This window comes from Lissotriton vulgaris, chromosome 5, assembly GCF_964263255.1.
Source record: "Lissotriton vulgaris chromosome 5, aLisVul1.2, whole genome shotgun sequence".
NCBI lineage: Eukaryota > Metazoa > Chordata > Amphibia > Caudata > Salamandridae > Lissotriton > Lissotriton vulgaris.
Window position 1 is genome coordinate 743,275,650 of NC_141693.1, and position 19,174 is coordinate 743,294,823.

Here is a 19,174-nt window from a genome sequence, read left to right on the forward strand (position 1 = left end):
AATATCATCTTCAGTAGAGATTGATTTTCAGATATTGGTTTGACAGTGATGGAAATAGATATAAGAGGGGGGTTGTATATTTATTTTAATGTCATTTAATCTACCCAGGCAGGACAATTATAGACCACACCATTTGACCGGATGTGCAACAATTTCTGCTTTCAAAAAGGTTCAGTTGGATTTGGTCTGTGACTGTGTTTGAGATGTTGAGACTGAAATATTTAATGGTGAAAGAAGTCCACTTTAGTTGTGTGCATGCTCTTCTCAGATAAGTCCATTTTCATTGTGAATCTCATGTCCTCTGAACAACTTCAGGACTACCATAGCCTCTGGAAGGGTAACTTCAGGCTATATAATTGTGAGGAGAAGATAATATGTAAAGAGAAAAATGTTAAGTTTCATGTTCCAAAATAGCACCCCCTGTATCTGTGATGATTTCCACATATGAGAAGGCAAGTATGGGCTTTAGGAATAATTTTTACTAACTGCAGTGACATCCTAGGCAGCCCCAAATATGATTTGTCCTAATACTCTTCCTTCCCTACCCATCCCCACCAGACACCATCCTGATTCACTGGTGCTCCCGAACCTACATGGCCTTACATACAGTTGGGGGTCGATTCCGATTTGGGAAACAAATCCATACGATGAATTGTATTCGTTGCCGTTTTCGTACGAATCGTATAAATCCGTCCAAATCGCGTAGTATGATCCGTAGGAAAAGACTACGTACGAATGTGTGCGAACCGTACGAAAAGCAAGGGAAAATCCGTACGATACAGGACCCTGAAGGTGAACCGTACGAATCATAAACATGCTGTACGACCCGACAAGTATGATCCGGACCAGGGAACGAGAACGCGATTCATACGGAAAACGTCGTATGAGCAATTCGTACGGAGAACCACCCATTCACATATGCACCATACCACTGCAATCATTGGGGTACGCACCATACTCCTATTCTCTGTACCTCTACGCACCGTACCCTGATGCACCGTACACCTAAGCACCGTACCCCTACGCACCGTACCCCTGCAATCATGGGGTGCACTCGCATACCCGGGGGGTCCGTGTCACACGCGGTTCGAGTCAAAATATGCTTTTACGGATGTTTTAAACTCCTGTAGAAAAAGAGTCGCACGCAACGAATCGTACTTGCTGGTTCGTGAAAAGCTGCTTCAATCCGTGTGGACGTCGCGTTCTGAGTGTTCCGAATGCGATTTGCACGTATTTTTAAGTCGCATGGTCTTTTGTATGATTCGTACATAGATCTGCTATGGGTTCGGATCGTACTTCATCGTATGTACGGGGGACGTTGAAGGTGTACGATTCGTATGGGAAAAACGCTCCGTACGGAGATTCGTAAGGGATTTTACCGAATCGGAATCGACCTCTTAATGTTGCCACTGTAATCGTCCCAACTAACTTTTCAGTACTTCCAGCAAAACGTTGAACAACAGTAGATCTCATGTGCCCAGCTGGATACCACCATTGAATCAAGAGACAATTGTGGTTCTAGGCAGAAAACAGTCCCCCAGTTATCACTTCTGTGTGTGGGTCTGCTTTCCAGGTCTGTCTCAGAGGCAATATGCCAATGTCAACACAGGATAATGCTTGACCTTTTCTACCGTGTTCAGACTAAATCCCAGGAAAGAAAAGAATGCAAAAACAACAGCAGGTTCTGTGTGAAAGTACAGTGTAGCACAAAGCAGAATACGTTTGAATAGTAACATGCGCAAAGCAGAGGGCATGCTGCAAAGTGTTCATACTAACATAGGGAAAACGGCCATGGGCCTGTACGGGACATGTGACAGAGTCAGGGAGTTGCACACACTATTCTCTCGACCAACCTTCCAGCTGCTCCTTGTCTTGTCATCCCCTTGTGCCACCACCTCTGACCGCGTACTTTCCCACTCCATGTTCTGTGGTCTACACCTCACCTGCAGGCCAATCACCCACAGTCATGTCCCAGCAACATGCCCGGAGATCACCATCTTGTCTTTTTGCACCAGTGTGGTCGGCTACTGGGATGGGCGCCGTCTTTATTTCTTCGATTGTCCAGCATCTGTCCAGCTCCTCCGCTGGCAGGGGCTCTGCCCTACAAGCTCGCACAGTTTTTCCGCTCAGCCTCTACATCTGTGGGTTGTTCCGGGAGGATGTTTAGCAGGTGTAGCCTAGAGCAATGAAAGATCAGTTTTCTCCAATTGCCATTTTGGCCGGACATAAAGATTTATATATTTTAGAGTACTAAGCTGTGTGTGTTTCTGTGTTAAATATTCTTTGCACATTGTGATCTTTTTCTCTTATTAGTCAATTTATCATAGCTGAACCAAGGTGTGACTTTAATCTGTAATTGCAAGTCACTATAGATATTTTTATTGTTAGCATTCTCAGCTATACTGTGCCTTTTTTCTTAAATTGTGTAAACCATAATGGCCCCAAGCATTAAAATGGAGCGATCAAAATGTGTTTCGCCATCGAATTAAGCAGTGCCTGAAGCATTCTTTTTCTTCACTGACGTACGAAGATGGTGTTAACTGGGCAGCAGGACCGACTTGTATTGCTCCTCAGTAGTGAAATGGGAATATCAATGTCCAAAGGTTTAATTATTTGGAATGAACAACAGACTGCATTGCACATGGAAGTGACAATGGTGTAGTACTCTTTTCAGCAGATACTTGTGCAAGCCAGGATTCCAAAATATGCTTATCAACTGTGTAGAAAAGAACTATTCTCATCTTGTTAGTGGCTGGTGTTAACCATAGTGCTCTAAAGGGATAGATGGGTCCTCAGCGTAGCCACAATGTGGATGCAGTCCTGACTTTCTCCAACCCAGTGGGCTTTCCCAATTGCCCCTCAAGTGTATGTATAGTGATATCTGCTGGATAACAGTGTTTCCAATCCCTATCGTGGCTTGATGACAAGAAGGTGACTAGAATAGAAGCATAAGTCATATACTTGATTTTGGTCTGTTTTGCAAGTGACCTAAACTAAGTCAAGCATTCAGCATTATAGAAAGAACCATGCTCCCCGTTAACCAATACCAAAATGCATCCCCAAGAGTACAGACAGCACACATTACTGTCTATACACGGGGCACTTTTTGTTATAATTCCATGGCATTTGACTGCTGAAGGATGTTATCAGCTGAACTTAAGTTGCAAGAATGTGACCAAATCACATCAATCTTCTTTTATTCATGTATGGTCACTAAACTCATAGCATCCCCTCTCCTTTATGCTTCAACTGTCAGGCTATATTCCGTGGGTAATCTGTTGTGGTGTGGATCATTACATTAGCGTTTACTCCCACTGTGGCCATACCTTACTGAAAGTAAGGTCCATTTTAAAGTGCAGAGTTGATAGGAGACCTGGAAAGTCACATTGGTCTAGTCACGTGCCTGCATGTGCTCCGCAGCAATCAATGCAGTTTATGGTCATGAGATATGCACAGGACATATCCTGATCGCTGGTGTAAAAACTCATGGTTACCAGATAAAATGAAATTGGGGGGGGGGGGGCGGGGGTCCACATATTACTACACAGCCAAGACATACAAAGTTATTATTGTTTGATGAATTTATTAAAGTTTCACAAGACTTAGGGACAATACAATGGAGAAGTCACATAATAAGACAAATGAAAGGGCAGAACTGTAAGAAAGAAGAGCAATGATTGATAATCAGAGAGAGTATGAGATTATTCAGGATCATAAAGAGAAACAAGCTAAGAGAGGGGACCATAATGAGAAAGAGAACTAGAGAGACTAGTGTGTACGTTTGATAGAGAAAAGAAAAGTTCATTTTGACCAAGTGAAAGACGATACAGTCTGAAAAGAGACACAGAGAGAGATAGAGAGAGAGAGAGTTTGGGTGTGTGTAGCTTCTAGTGTAATATTGGTACCTTCTGCTCATATCTACTGCTTGAAAATATTACCTCTATAGGCTAAGAAAGAGCCTGGAAAGAACAGGCTGTTCTCCAGAGTGTTACATGGTGTGCAAGCTTTTCTAACCATTACAAAGCATAGGTAATAAGGGAGAGCTCCTGAGGTGAAGTTCTGGAGAGACAATATTGCAGAAAAGAAATAAACTTTAATTGCCAGACCGGAGAATGATTTCAGAGGTGACAGAGATCACGTGGTGAGGGAAACCACAAGGAGAAGCATCTCCAGGAGAGATGCCAGATTTGAGTGAAATGTCACAATGAAGGGTAGTTCTGAAAAGATAAAGACATTATTTTGCACACCAGAGACTTTAAGTTATCAACTTGTTTGGGTAGAAGGACTGCAATCTTCTTGTCCAGCTCTCACATCCCAGCTTTTGTATCTGCAAGTGTTTATCATGCTCTTGTGTCATTTGTTGGCCTGGATGTTGATAATCCATGCATAAATGTTGGCTACTTTGGTATACACTCCAGGATACACTGACGCACAGCTGTAGCCCCAGGATGTAATTCCTTGCAGCACCCCATTACATATGAATGGTCCACCAGAGTCTCCCTAGGCAAAAAGAAGATTCATTATCAGAAGTAGGATGGACATAGAAAAACTTAGGGTCTAATTTAGAGTTTGGCAGGAAGGGTACTCTGCAAACATGATAGAGTACCTTGGCTATCAAACCCTCTGTCAGCAAGCCTCACTTAGAGGCTGATTACGATGGTGGATGGACTCCTGTTCGTCCACCATCATCCCGGGGATGGGGACCGCCCGACTAAAAGGCGGTCGTCTCACAGGTGGGATAACAATGTGGCCGCCACCATAGTGCCTACTTAACATTAACATTGCGGCGGGTGCTGCTAGCTGCAGCACCCACCCCAGTGATAAAAAAGCACACCGTTTCCCTAAGGAAAGACAACAGCCTGTTCTCTTTCAGAAAGGAATTGAAGACCTGGCTCTTCTCCCAGTAACATTCATTCGGCCCTCGGTGGGTTGCTGTGTTGTGTACCTTTCTTCAGTTCTCTTTGCCAAAGCGCCGGGACACTCCTTGGAGTAGCCGAGCGCTATAAAAGAGACCCCTATAACATAACATAACATAACATCTTACATTTCCCTGCACTATGTGGCAGGCACTATGGGGTACCTGCCACATGGTGCAAGGAAATGTAGGGGGACCATAGGTGCCCCTAAACCCAACACCGAAGTGCCCTGGTAAAAGGGGAGCCCGCTACGGGCCCCCAAAGTCCATCCCCGCCAGTCTTTTATTGGCGGGTGAACCGCCATGAAAAGGCTGGTAGGGGTGGAGCATCATAATATCAGCGGCGGTGCTTGGTAGGTACCACTGCCATATATGGGACTATGCGGGCCTCCGCAGCACCGGTGGGCTCAAGGAGCCCGTCGGATGCATGGCTGTCAGATTTTACAACCGCCATGGACCCCCCTGTCATTATATTATGGCGGGTGGGAAATGGCCTCACAATGGCGGTGAACCCGGTACCCGACAGGCTGTTGGTGGCTGGTTCGCGGTGGTCATCATAATCAGCCCATTAGAGACAGGCAGACTGTTGTATTCCGTTGACAGAGCCTTCATTGGCTACGTGTGGGATACTTCCCCCAATAGCCCGACAGGGTATGGGCAATTGGAGAAAGGACATTACACTGTTTGCCTTATTCACAGTGGACTGTGTAATGTCTTTTTATTTCCCTGTCTGTCAAAACACATTCGGACTGGGAAAAACAATGATGACTCCCTACAGTCTGGAAGAAAACTCACAGGATGTTGTGGTCATTAGTTCTTTTTGTTTTTCAAAAACAATCTCCGCTTTTAGAGGTTGTTTCTAAAAAACAAGACAATGTCTAAAGTTTGGTGTAGAGCAGTATATACCAACAGTGGCCTTACGCCAGCATTTTTGTACATAGAAAGAAATCGCAGTGACGTGGTTCTTTTGAATGTACAGAGATGACCGATGCATCTTGCAGATGCTGTACCTGCGGGATGGTGGAAATATTATCCTCCACCATCCCGACAGACACTACTGCATCTGTCAAACTCATAATAGGGCTCAATGACAGAAGAATGTATTGAGAGTGTCCTACCTTGCAGGTGTCCTTGTTCTCCTCACCAGCGCATATCATGTTTGCAGTTATTGCCCCTCTGTACCTCTGGTTACATAGGCTTTGGTTTACTACAGGAATATCAACTCCTTGAAGCATCTCTGATAGTGCAAAGCCATTGGTCCTTGTCACTCCCCATCCATAGACTGTGCATATTGGAACTTTGAATGTGCTTCCCTGTTTAGGCATTGTAACTGGCTTCACAGCCACTGTCTGAATCACTTTAACATGAAGCTACAGAGAGAAGAAACTTTATGTAAGTATTTCAAGACGGTGCAAATGAAGGGAGCATGAAGACAATACTATGCAAAAGGGGGCATGCGGAAGTGTATAGCAAGGGGCACACATAAGGACATAGAGGTGGGCAACAATAGCATATATCAAGTGGCAAGCATAAATGAACTGTGAAGAACAAATAGCAACACATAAAGCACATGGTAGACACCAACATACAGCATGAGGCAGAGTACAGATGTAGAATATGAGACAATCACTATCATAAAGCATACTGCACTGAGAAAACAACAACATACTGCATGTGCCATACATCAGCTTACTACGCAGGGCAAAGCACACCTATAAGGCATAAATAATATGAATCAGGGCTAAAACAACTAATGTAAGTAAGAGAGCAGATACATTGAATAGCTCTTGTTATCTTAATGTTCCAGCCAAATATAATACAACTTAGAAGGTAAAGTGTTGCTCGCGATTCTGGTGGGGACACAAACTGCAGAGAAGCTGAAATGGTTCTTTTGATGCTGGAATTGTGAATGATATGGTGACGTGTCATGTCTACTACTGTGCTCCATGTGCCTTATCATTTATGCTTAATGTCTTCACTAGGTTTTGGGATGTCCAGTAACTGCATCCCTATCCAGAAATAACACTGAACACACAGCTCTGTAGTGCTAAAGCAGTGTCTTCTGTATGGGGTTTTAATGTCACACCCCAGGAGATAACAAGCTCCGGTTAACACGAGGAGTGTGAATTATACATGGATTCCGGGTTGTGCCCTGAGAATTCAAAAATACTACTTTCTATGGTAATCGATTATTCTGAGTTGTGTTTCCATGGTAATTTCTCGTTTCCCCTAGACTTTCAGCTACAGATTTTGGCTATGGAGGCAGGCACAAGGGGCTGGTCCAGAGAGAGAATCTTGGGCCTGGGGAGATGATCTTCGAATTGTTTCAAGCTGGATGCCAGATATGGCGTGGGAGAGTGCTGGGTGACCTTTGCCAGCATTCTCCCTTACTCTTGTTTTCCATTTCAGGTTCTGTTCGGGGGAGAATGACGACTTGATGTTTTGGAGCGTAGGGCATTTGTTTGTGAAATGGACTGACCAGGAAGCAGGCAAGAGTAATCATGGACGTAATCTCGGGTTTGACCAGAATGCTTTTTCGGTTGTTTGGCAGGGTAGAGGGAGCATGCATTGGAGAGAGCTGCTTCCATCCCTGAACTGACTGATTCAACACAGAGGTGTAGTCAGTATATTTAGGTGAAAATAATATGGTCCTCAAAATGGGCTTGTCGTTACTGAGGGCAATGAAGAAGTATCTGAAGGAGGTCAAAGCAAAGTGGTCACGGTGCTCTGTGGCGTGGACTAAATTCAAACCCAAGAGGTTTTGGAGGTCTGCTTGCAAGCCAGCAGCAATCGATAAGGCGAGAATGAAAGCTAATAGAGAGATGCAGAGATTTTGCAAGGACGAAGAGCTAGGCTGGGTTGAGCATTATGTTTGTTGGAAGTTAAGGAATTTTTGGCACGAACAGGAGAATAGATGGATGACCTGGTCAGCTGGAGAGCAGAAAAAGTCAAATTAGTGCCTTTTTCTGGTGGCAGTTGGCCCACAAGTTTGCAGGGGTTTAGATACAGTGATTTTTGTTGACACAGACGAACCAGGCTGAAAGGGAGGGTGTAAACAAGGTCACACCAGACTGAGGCAGGAAGTTAAAGGTTAAGTTATAAGAAGTTAATTTTAGTTGATGTTAATAGATTCACTCTTAAACGGTAGGGAAAGTTAAAATGTTACAAATGCTGGAATCCAGTATATCATGACGTAGATATTTGCTGCACTAATTAAGGTGGGGTGGGGGGTGGCAAATTAGGTGTGGGAGTAGGAATGGCTCCGACCCTTAGTCGGAGCCATCCAAACCGCATCGGACCTAACCTTTTGGATTCCTTTACAACAGAGCAATTCCGATGGGCTCAGTCGAAAAGGAATCTGACTCAGTTTTCCAGATGGCTTTCGACGGGCTCAGAGAGCCCGTCCACCCTCCGGAAACCCTTCAGTACTCCCCCGGCCAGCTCTTTCTGGCCGAGGGAGTACGATGGCAGTTTCCCCCTGTCTTTCTATGCCGGCCTTTCTGACACAAAATGGCAGTGGGAAACTGTCTTTGGGTCCCCCAGCAGGGTCCCCTTGGGTGCGAGGCCACTGAATGGCGGCTGATGATCCCTGAACCCAGTGGCAGTGCAACTCTGCACTTATTCGGAATGCATGCTCCCATTGTTAAGTATAGGATTGCGACCAGACAGGATTCGGTCCATCCTACTTACAGGTCTGGAACCCACAACAAGAGGTCCTTCAGTACCAGTTCCTGACTGATGTCGGACAGACTCCTATCCTTACGACATCGGAATCTGCCCCAAAGTGTAAGACTAGTATATAACTACAATTAATGACTCTTCACAAGCCCTTTTCTTTCAAGTATTTAATTACAAGAACAAAGGGAGGTATCAAATTAAGTGTATGTGTGTGGTCTTAGGCATTGGTGCAGCCATCTTTAAATGTGGACTGACAACTACACCAGCTTGTGCGACTCCGAAGGAAGATTTACAAATCTTACTAAAATTAAAACAGATGTTTTTTACAAAGCCGTTTGTTAATTTTAAGAGCTGAAAGTGTTGTCAAAACACTGTCCAACAGCACATGTCCTGAAGGGAACACTGTTATACTGTAACTGTCGGGTTGTTGTGTAGAGTAACTGACACTTATAGATGAAACCTACATCCGTGAACAATCATACTATGTACATAATCAATGTGTGAGTCATATTGACTGTATCATGGGTAAAGTGTGAATAACACCTCAACATAAACTCTCCTCCTGTACACATAATTCATTAATGAGTCTTTCAAAACATCATGTTCAGTTAGGTAATAAGATTAAAAAACACAAATGAAGATTTGATTAACCATATCAATATATAAAGTGTGAAGTGAACTAAATGGCACAGTACACACCAAGGTGTGTTGTGAGCAATGTCTCTTAATGCTGAAAAGAAACCACTCTTTAAAGCAATACTAATTTTAATCCCAGGAAAATTACAAAACAGATTTTATATCAGTTCTATTGTTTATCCCTTTGGGTTGTATCGTATTGAGCTGCTTAATCCAAAATATCTCTCTTTAAAAAAGCTTTTTAGTCATGCCAATGCTTCTAATTGATTCAATAATCTGCAACATGTTTTTTTATGTGGACTTTTCACGTTTATTTTCAAAGTGTTTTATGTTTTATTTTTATTTTATACCAAGCAGCAACAGAGCATTACAGGCATATAATATCGCCTCGTATCATTTGCATTGTCTCATTTTTGAATCAGTGTTTCAAGTTACAGGCATCAGTTATACAGCACAGTATTACACGATACATTAACTTTCTCATGGCTGTTGTTTTAGTGTGGTTTACATCTACATTTAACCTGATGTGTTTGTTGCATTAATAGCCTGTCGCCCAGGAACTATGTCACCCCACCCAGTCTCTGCTCGCTATATTGTCACAAAGCAATTGCTGTTGATTCAAGACCCCAGTTGCGTTGTTTGTAACTTCAACATGTTTAACTGCAAATGGGTAATATTATGTTTGTTTTATTGAAATGTACTACCACAGAGGAATTGTCGCTACAATTCAAAATATTACTCTTGAGTTCTGAAACACTGCTTGTGACAGTAAAAATGGTATTTATACACTCAAATGCCCATGTGGACTAGGCAAAACTGAATGCACGATCATAATCTCAGAGCACAAGAATAAAATCAGGAATTGTAGCAACCTTTCCAGTGTGGTAGTACATTTCAATGAAAACAAAAAATAATCAAAAAACAAATAAATGATAACAAAAAATGGTTAGAAGGGTTTGTAACTCCCTGGCTTGGTATGTTTGGCACTGTGTTATCCTAGGCTTAAATACTGCCCGAGAAGCAGGCATCTGAACAGAGCAGATTCAGAATGTCAGTGGCGTAACAGGGCGCTCCATGTTAAAGAGCTGGTCTTCACCTAAACTTGGGAACTACCCAGATATCGCTGCTTCCTTTTTTGCATAATTTTTGCAGCACTCAAAGCCTGATCTCAACTCCATATCTCTGAACCTTGAAGATACATCTAACATCACGTTATATAAATCTGGAGTGAAGTATAGTAAACCTAGACTTACCTTTATATACGTACTCTAGCAATATTTGGGCATTGATATTTTTGCTACAATATTTTTGCAGCAGGCAACAGTATGTGTGATTGGATACATTATATACAAATAATAAATTTAAGAAAAGGAAAAAATATATATGTGTTTGCAACAGGATATTTTTTGCATAATATTTTAGCGCCTCACTGTTTTGACGAAGTTATTAAGAGAATCACTGTTGGCACTGGTGCTAATGGTGCCCGAGTTAGTAAGTGTTGTACCAACTGATCTGGCACTGTTTGTGACTGAGTAATTGTTCCAGTCACACTAATTTGAGAACTATCATACAGGAGTTAATCCTAGCATGTGTGCTTGTATGTTTTCAACTGAATCATATTTGACTTTCTTGAGTAATATTAGTAAATTAAGAATGTCCTCCTTAATTTTGTAGTCCCCCGCCACAAGCAGCTGAGATTTTAAGGGCCCAATTCCGAACTTTTCAGAAGAGCTCTGAATCGGATTTGGACTTGCCTAATCCGATACGGAGCCCTTGTTTCCGACTGAATCGTTCACAGTTCAGAACGACCAAGTATGATGCCTGGAAACCATAAGCGCTGACCGAATCAGTTCCAGAAGGCATTCAGACAGGACAAGCATTTCTGATCTGATTTGTGCAGCTCTATGGACTTGGTGTTCCGAAGAGCGAGTGTGCTGAACGATTTGGACAGCCTTTCCTTTTTGGTGTGACCGGAACGAATCGGCTGCTGGAATCGGTCTTTGGGGACCCGTAGCAGTCCCCCTTCTCCCAGGGCCCCCAAATTGGGCCTGTGGGGGTACCCATGGGTCCCTCTTCCCAACCATGCACAGTGTGGCAGGCACCAAGGGGTGCCTGACACAGGGTGTACGATTATCCCCAAACACCCCCTTTTTTCAATGCAAGCCTTTGTAGGTGTTCGGTACACAGGCTCCCATTGAAGTCAATGTGAGTCCGACCGAATCGTATCCATATGCATTCAAATGGTTTATGCTCATTCGGTCGGACTCCCCAATTCAAGTTGTCCGGAAAGCATTCCGGACCTGAGTTATTTAGTATGCTTTCCAAACAAGAACAGATTCGGGCCCTAAGTGTTTGTTGTGGAAGATTTATTGTGTACATTACCTACACTTAGCCCCTTCGCTGTGGGGATAATTCCCCCACAGTGCGGGCGGGGTCTGCAGCGCCTCTGTGCTCGTGACGAGCTCAGCTCATCATGACTCACAGTGGAGCTGTGCTCATGACGAGCTGAGCTCGTCACGACCCCGCCCACTAATTAATTCTCCCACACAGGCGGGGAATTTACCACACATGGGCTGGCCGCGGCCGTTATGAGCACAGCTCCACTGTGACTCATGACGAGTTGAGCTCATCATGAGCATGGAAGGAGTTAAAGTGCACTTTGGGTCAATCCATTACTTATCATGTTTCTGGCTGTATTTCCAATCTCGTTTGCTTCCATCTTATTGACAGCTTTCCTTCCTCTTATGTTTATACCGATACCATAACTACTTTGACATTCTTTTGACTGGATGACTCGTATCTTCCAATGACTTAAATCTTGGAAGTATTTTTTCTTTTTTATTAAGTACTCAAAGGGACTGCATTTTTTTTCTTTCTCTTTTCCATATGCTACATCCCCGCTCACATCTGTCAAAGAAAGCACCAAGTTTGACAAACAAGCAGACTTATCTTGGCTTTCTTTTATCTCCTGCCTTTCACATGTTGCATGAAAGCCCAGTTCTATAGGCACAAAGGCAGTGTTTGTGGCACTGGGGGAGGGGCAGGCAGCTGCAGTAACTCAGTCTGCCTTTGAGGCAGAAGATGTACTTAGAGCAGGGCCACTGGAAATATGCGTATCTGTGGCTACAGATTTTTTTCATATAACTAGGGATTCACTGCATTTGCTATATAATCTATCATCTGCTACATAATCTGCAGAATTTATCCAATAAAATTATTTATTTATAGCTCAAATGGATCATAAATGACTCAAACCATGGTAACATGTGTTCGTACGTAGAGGACGGTCCTTCGCAGAAGTTAACTGGTTATCTTTCAGTTGCTTATTACTATTTTTTTTGTTCAACTGGTACTAATGAGATGAAATCTTTACAGAGACTGTATCGCCAAGAGTAAATAATCACAAAATAATCAAGTAATACGGTCAAAACATGTCCTGCATAATTCTGCACAATCACAAAATAATCAAGAAATACGGTCAAAACATGTGCTGCATTATTCCGCATAATTTTGGTTTTCTTGCCGCCCAATTTAGTCAACACTCTTGAGTCATTTGGTGCTCTTCTGTCACATAATTCCAGAGGCTGTGCCTTAAAGTGACTGGGGACTCAGACACTGCTCCACAGGCTGTTGCAGGGCACAAAATCACTGGGAGTATTTGTTCCAGGTCCTAGTCATGTGCAAGGTATATGACAAGAATTTTTCGTTTAACCTTCCCTTCCTCAGAAAGCTGGTATGTTCTTTTAAGTACCTGCACCTGGTCCTTCTTAAGCTGGACCATGTGCAACGGATTTTTTAAATTCTGTTCAGAGCTCCCTGCATGACATTTTAAAAACAAACCATGCCCTATGTAAAGATTGAATATATCGAATGTAATATTCATTTTCGAGATGTCTCAAAATATGTTTTTATTTTCCTCCAGAATTGTTATATTTTTTTGTTTTACTTTATAAATAAGCACTGGCAAAGCTCATAGTTTAGCAATCGCATTATAAAGGAGAAACCTATTGGCTTTTCCAATGCTTACTTTATTTCAGGTTAAGGGTATGAATGTTCTGCCCATTTTTATGGCATATATGGCAGGGATTGTCCTGTGGAATTGAAATGCTTATCCCAATCGGGTGGGGAATATGCATGTTGGCGTGTGACATTATGAGACATGCCCTCATATGATAACAAAGTACAACAACACTGAACTTCAAGAATTTGTGAATTTTTGGGATGGCTGGGACATAAAATCTGGCATGTAGTTAAATGAAGAGTGTATTCTAATATAAATATTTACAATGTAGGCTATAGAATAAAACGTGTAAGCACATTTTTTAATTCAGTATATTGCTTTTAATAGTAATCACCAAGCTGAAACAGAAGTTAGTGAACAAGAGCAGGTTCTAAGGAAAACAAATGTACATCCTAAATCTTGAAGATTGCGAGAAGCTGTGTCACTACTTACTGTAAGTACAATCCATCGTGCTCAGGTAACAGAACATATGCAAAGGCCGTTCTGAGACTAAATTCCTACCGAATTATGCTGCAAGACTACAGTGGGGATGTGAGACGCAGATTCACTGCATTGTGTAAACAGCGACTGCAAAACCAGTGAATCACTATTGAAAAAATTCTAACTTTGTCATAAGTACAAAACATTGAGAAAAGCTGCCAGCTCTGTGAATGTAGTCCCTCTTTCTAGATAGGAAGATCATACACTCTTTGGTGCATTGTGTAGCATGGCAAATCAGACCCCTCCTCTCAAACCTGCCCAGGCCCCTTAAGGCTTTGCTGGGTGCACCCCAAATCATTCTCCTCCATCTTGTGAGTTGCTGCCTACCTTTGCCCCAGCTAGCAGTGAAGAGAGTCCAGGAAGTGGTAAGGAGGCAGACTAGCGCTGTCTCACTCCTAAAAACGTTTAAAAAATGATTTTCCCTACCTGTGATTGCATCATCTTATTTTTTTCTTTTTACATTTCTTTAACTGTCTTTGCCTGTGGTTGTTACTGTTTAAAATTGTAGTTTTAACCTGCCGGTGATTGCATAATTTAACCCATGTTTTTGTGTTTAAACTTGTGGTTTTTCCTGTCTGTGACTGCTTCCATTTAACCTGTTGAATTGTGGGATTTGCAGTCCAAACTCTAATTTTTCCCTCTCATTCCCCGTGATTATCAGTTTTTCACTCCAAATTTCTCCTTTGCTCTGTGCTAAGACCTGTATGTTAAGCAGTGCACCCCCAGAGACCATTTTGTGTTGACTAGTCAGTGAAACCAGCCCCCCTTCCCCCCGAGTCATCAGAAAACTGCTGTAAGCTGTTTAAACTGTGTTTAATAGGGACTGTGCACTTCGTTTTTTGGCCAGGGAGTAAAGTTTAATACAAATAGTGTTGTTAGAGGACAAGTTTATTGGGGCCTTACCTGCAGAAGTCCAAAGTGTGGATTGAGCCGGTCTGTCTCCTAGGAGATTTCTGAATAGAGGAGCAGCTTCCAACTCCCTGGCCAGGAAACCTTGTCTGAGGTAGCTGGGACCTTAAATAGTCTGATATTGTTTACCACATGTGTACACTGATTGGTGGTTGTATACGATGTTTCTATTGGATTATGGTTAGTGTCCTCATTGGTTGGGTATTTGAGGGTTCTGATTGGTTTCTGGGTATGTGATTCAATCAATGTAGGGTTGGGACTAGGGCTAGAGTTAGGATTTCTATTAGAAGTAGGGTCTAGGGATTCCTGTGTTATTGGTTGTTGGGACTAGGGTGGGACTAGGGCTAGCGTTAGGCCTTTAATTGGAAGTAGCGATTAAGGCTTATGGTGTGATTAGTTGCTGGACTAGGAGTGGGACTAAGAATAGGGTTAGGCTTTCTATTGGAAGTAGGGACTAGGGCTTCCTGTGTCATTGGTTGCTTGGATTAGGGTTGAGACTACTGTTAGGGCTAGGGCCTCTATTGGACATAGAGATCAGGGGTTTTGAAACTGATTGGGTGCTTGGACTAGGGCTATGACTGGCTGTAAGGTCCTCGTCTCTTATTGCTTCTTGATTGTAGGGCTAGTGCTGTGATTGGATAGTGTTAGGGCTAGGCTTCCCATTGGCTGAAGGGGTCACCTGAATACTAGGGCTATAAAAGTCCAAGGCTTAGGGCGACTCAGCCCAGCCGTTAAAGCTAAGGGTGGAGAGGAGAAGGGTGAGTGCCTGTTTGAGCCTGTTAAGGGTGGAGAGGAGAAGGGTGGGTGCCGGTTTGAGCCTGTTAAGGGTGGAGAGGACAAGGGTAAGTGCCTGTTTGAGCATGTTAAGGGTGGAGAGGACAAGAGTGAGTGCCTGTTTGAGCCTGTTCAAGACTGGTCGGGACCAGGTCCAGGAAGGCTGCCATTTTCCCATTCATTAATACCCAACCTATGTATTTGTCCCTCTTTATATAGCATTTATTTTCACTACAGATATGTGCCTATCTTTGTGTATGGATTTGTATAAACATGTACAATAATTATGTTGTTATAGAAACAAAAACAAAAGGAAAAAAAAATCATCTTTGGTCTACATGTACTTGCTTCCATTGTGCATCTATGTACCTCCATGTACTTGGATCTGTGTGTCTGTTACTTTTCTCCTGAAAAAGCATATCCAATGTTATCATAGGTCCTGAAGAAAGCCATTTTGGCTGAAACATGTCGACCAGTTAACTTGCCAACAGGATAGTAGTATTTGTTGAAACACTATCTACACTCTGTTTTTAACCTTGTCATCATGGTGACCGTCATAATAAAATTTGTTCTTAGGCACCATGTTAGTCAATTTTAATTCACCACTTTTTCTACCAGCACATATTCTTCGAGCACTGCAACTTTTCTTCCCACAGCTCTTAACACAACTACTCTTTGGCTTTCCATCACTGGTGGATCCGATACTAGGGTTCATTCACGATACTAATAGTGAGTAACCTAGTCGATACCAGCTCGTACTTTAAAATCCCGGATGATGAAGCTCCGCCAATGGGTGGGCTGATGGGTTTTCTTCCTTTTCCTCTTCTCACTCTTTAGTTTTCACACACACCCTTTATGAGAAAGCAGACACTTTCTAGCCTATTCAGACCAGTAGCACCCCTTTTGTGTTTGTTGTGAGTAAGACTAGGGGATAGGGTGCACTTAGGTCATTAAACCATTTTCCCCTTTAGACCCTCCTTCACGTTGTGTTTTTTGTTAATATAGTGCAGCTACGGCTGCGGGTCTTCACGTGTAGGCAACCCTTATTAGAGTTGCTGTGAGCTCTCCCCGGTGATCGTTGGTGGGCCTTCTGGGATGGCGGAACTCGCAGGCTTGGCCTTCGATGATGACACTTTACAAACCATTCTAAATGACAATCCGAGTATGCTAGATTCCATACCTATGACTGGACAGGTGTCCTTAGGAGACTGGGACACTATTCTCAATTTGAAAAAAAGTCATACACGCAACATTATACATGGACAAATCATGGCAGAGTACCTTCATGGGAAATGCGCCCCTACCGGCCTTCTAGTAACTAATGCCCCAAGACTATTTCTTACAGACAAGACCTTTCTTAAGGATTGGTCATTAATCGCGTGGCGATGTACCCGCGACTGGCTCATCCTCATCATCACGACTGCCAAAAGGGTGGCTGATACTATCCTGGTCGAAATACAGCTACTAGAAGGCCAGATTAAAGCCACTCTTACCGATAGACAGTTTAAGAAACAACTGGATGAAGCCAATAAAACTAACAAGGAGTATAAAGACTCGATCTTTTTCACGAAGATAGAGAAATTTAAGAAGGACCTAGCCAAATTTTTAGCTGAAAAAATCTATCCGTACACCAGTGAGAATTATATAACACCTGACTTCATGAGAAAGGGAAAAAGGTACGGTTCAAATTACTCCACATCCTCTTCCGATACTGATTCCAATGAATCAGATCCGGGCACCAGCGGTGCCCCACAAAGGAGAGGCCGAGGCCAGCACAACAGGCCCAATCGTAGGAGGACTGGACAAGGCAATTCTTTCCAACAAGGTCCTTGATGGCCCCCAACACCATGGGGATATCCTCAGTCTCCACATCCCATGCCACAGTACCATCCGCAGCCCCAATTTTATGATGGAAACTTTTTTTTAAGCCAGGGCCTCGGCCGGAGCTGGGGCAGACGTAGGGGGCAGCCCCTAGTACATTGGGAAGACGAACAAGAACTCCCCAGCACTCGCAGCCGACGGGGTCAACAACAGCCACCCCAGGAAGCAGGGTGGATTTAGTAGTAAATCTGAGTTCACGTAGACTGACTCCCATTGAGCACCAAGTCCTTAACAAAGGACTTGGGTTTGTTCCCACTTACAGTGCCGATGCTTTCCAACTACGCAGTGAAATTGAGAAGTTCTTTAGAAAGGTTCGCCTTCACTTTTTCTTCTCTGATCACACAAAAGATCAGGAGCAGTCCGAGAAAGACACAAATACTGGTCTCAAGAGAAAATCTACTTTTACTTCCCTACTACAGCAGGTACCTTTATTGGTCGGTGCCTTCGAGAAGGCAGTTATCCATGAGATTGGTTATTTGAATTTATCAAATCATGATACCTATCAAAATCTGTCAAGGGCAGAAAGAATGGCGGTAGATGCACTTTCCAAGGGCCCTAAGATCATCATCAAACCAGCCGATAAGGGGGGTGCAGTAGTGATTCTCGACACCACCTCTTACCGAGAAGAATGTTTAAGACAGTCAGGAGACTCTAAATCTTACACACTACTCACTGCAGACCCCACTGCAAGATTAGCGGCGGAAATTAAGAACTTAGTAGAAGAAGCAAGTGCGGAGAGCTGGATTACCCCTCAAGAGGCCCTATTCATTGTAACCATCCATCCAGTGACCCCGTACTTCTATGCACTGCCAAAGATCCATAAACCAGCCAGACCACCCCCAGGTTGACCTATAATTTCTGGCATTGGATCCCTCCTGGAGCCTCTTTCTACTTTTGTTGATGTTTTTTTGAGGCCGTTGGAACGTAATATGCACACCTACTTCCAGGACACAAAGGATGTTTTACGCCTGTTACCTGAGGTTGAATTCAACATTGGAACTGACACCGTTGTCAGCTTCGATGTTGAATCACTGTATACCTGCATCCTGCAGGAGTAGACTTTATTGGCAGTGAAGGGCTTATTAGAAGCCCAAGATCATGACAGCATCACCCCCATTAGTTTTATCATGGAACTAGCTAGGATAGCCATGACTGAAAACTTTTTTCAATTTGAGGACTCACTATACCTACAGACATCAGGTACCTCAATGGGGAGTGTTTTCGCCCCTAGTTTGGCGAACCATTATGTCCATCTTTTTGAGACAAAGTCTGTACTCGACCACAGTAATCCGTTCTTCCATCAGACAATACTGTGGAAGAGATACATTGACGACGTCCTGGTTGTTTGGCATGGAGACACTACTTCAATACTCTCATTTCAAAATTGGCTTAATGCCCAGACCAATTTCTCAAGTTCACTGTAGAGCACAGTAAGACAGAGCTTCCGTTCTTGGATTTATTGATCTTTCCAAAGGACGGCCATTTGGCGAGCAAGCTATATCGGAAACCTATGTCAAGGAATTCCCTACTCCAATTTCACAGTCACCATCCACGTTCCCTTCGAGAAAATTTGCCCTTTGGGCAATTCCTGAGGGTGCGCAGAAATTGTTCAGAGACAAGTGACTTTGAAGATTTGTCTTGTGACCTGAGCACTAAGCTGAGACAACGGCACTACCCTAATGCCCTGATACGTAAAGCACGAAAGAGGGCCTCTAATAACCATCGAGAGGCCCTACTTGCCACTCCAGTTGCTAAACCTCCTTTGGAAAACTTGACTTTCGTCACCACATTTAGTACAGCCTCCACGCAGGTACAAAAGATAGTTCGCAAGAACTGGCGGATCTTGAATACTGCTGGAGTGAACATTCCACTCCCATTGT

General features: G+C 43.3%; 1 protein-coding gene across 2 annotated transcripts in view; it reads right to left on the reverse strand.

The window, feature by feature from the left end:
* Positions 1–19,174, reverse strand: part of LOC147711485 (trypsin-like) — a 524,589-nt gene that overhangs the window by 394,968 nt on the left and 110,447 nt on the right. Inside the window, exons 5-6 of one of the 2 annotated variants that reach the window (XM_086920188.1) lie at positions 6,034–6,285; positions 3,577–4,500 (exon numbers count right to left, since the gene is read on the reverse strand). The exons of the other annotated variant lie outside the window; for it this stretch is intronic. Of the exons in view, the coding sequence (XP_086776314.1) occupies positions 4,354–4,500; positions 6,034–6,285 (399 nt within the window). The 3' untranslated portion in view covers positions 3,577–4,353. Of the gene's footprint in view, positions 1–3,576; positions 4,501–6,033; positions 6,286–19,174 lie in introns of those variants that run through there. 2 annotated transcript variants of the gene reach the window in all.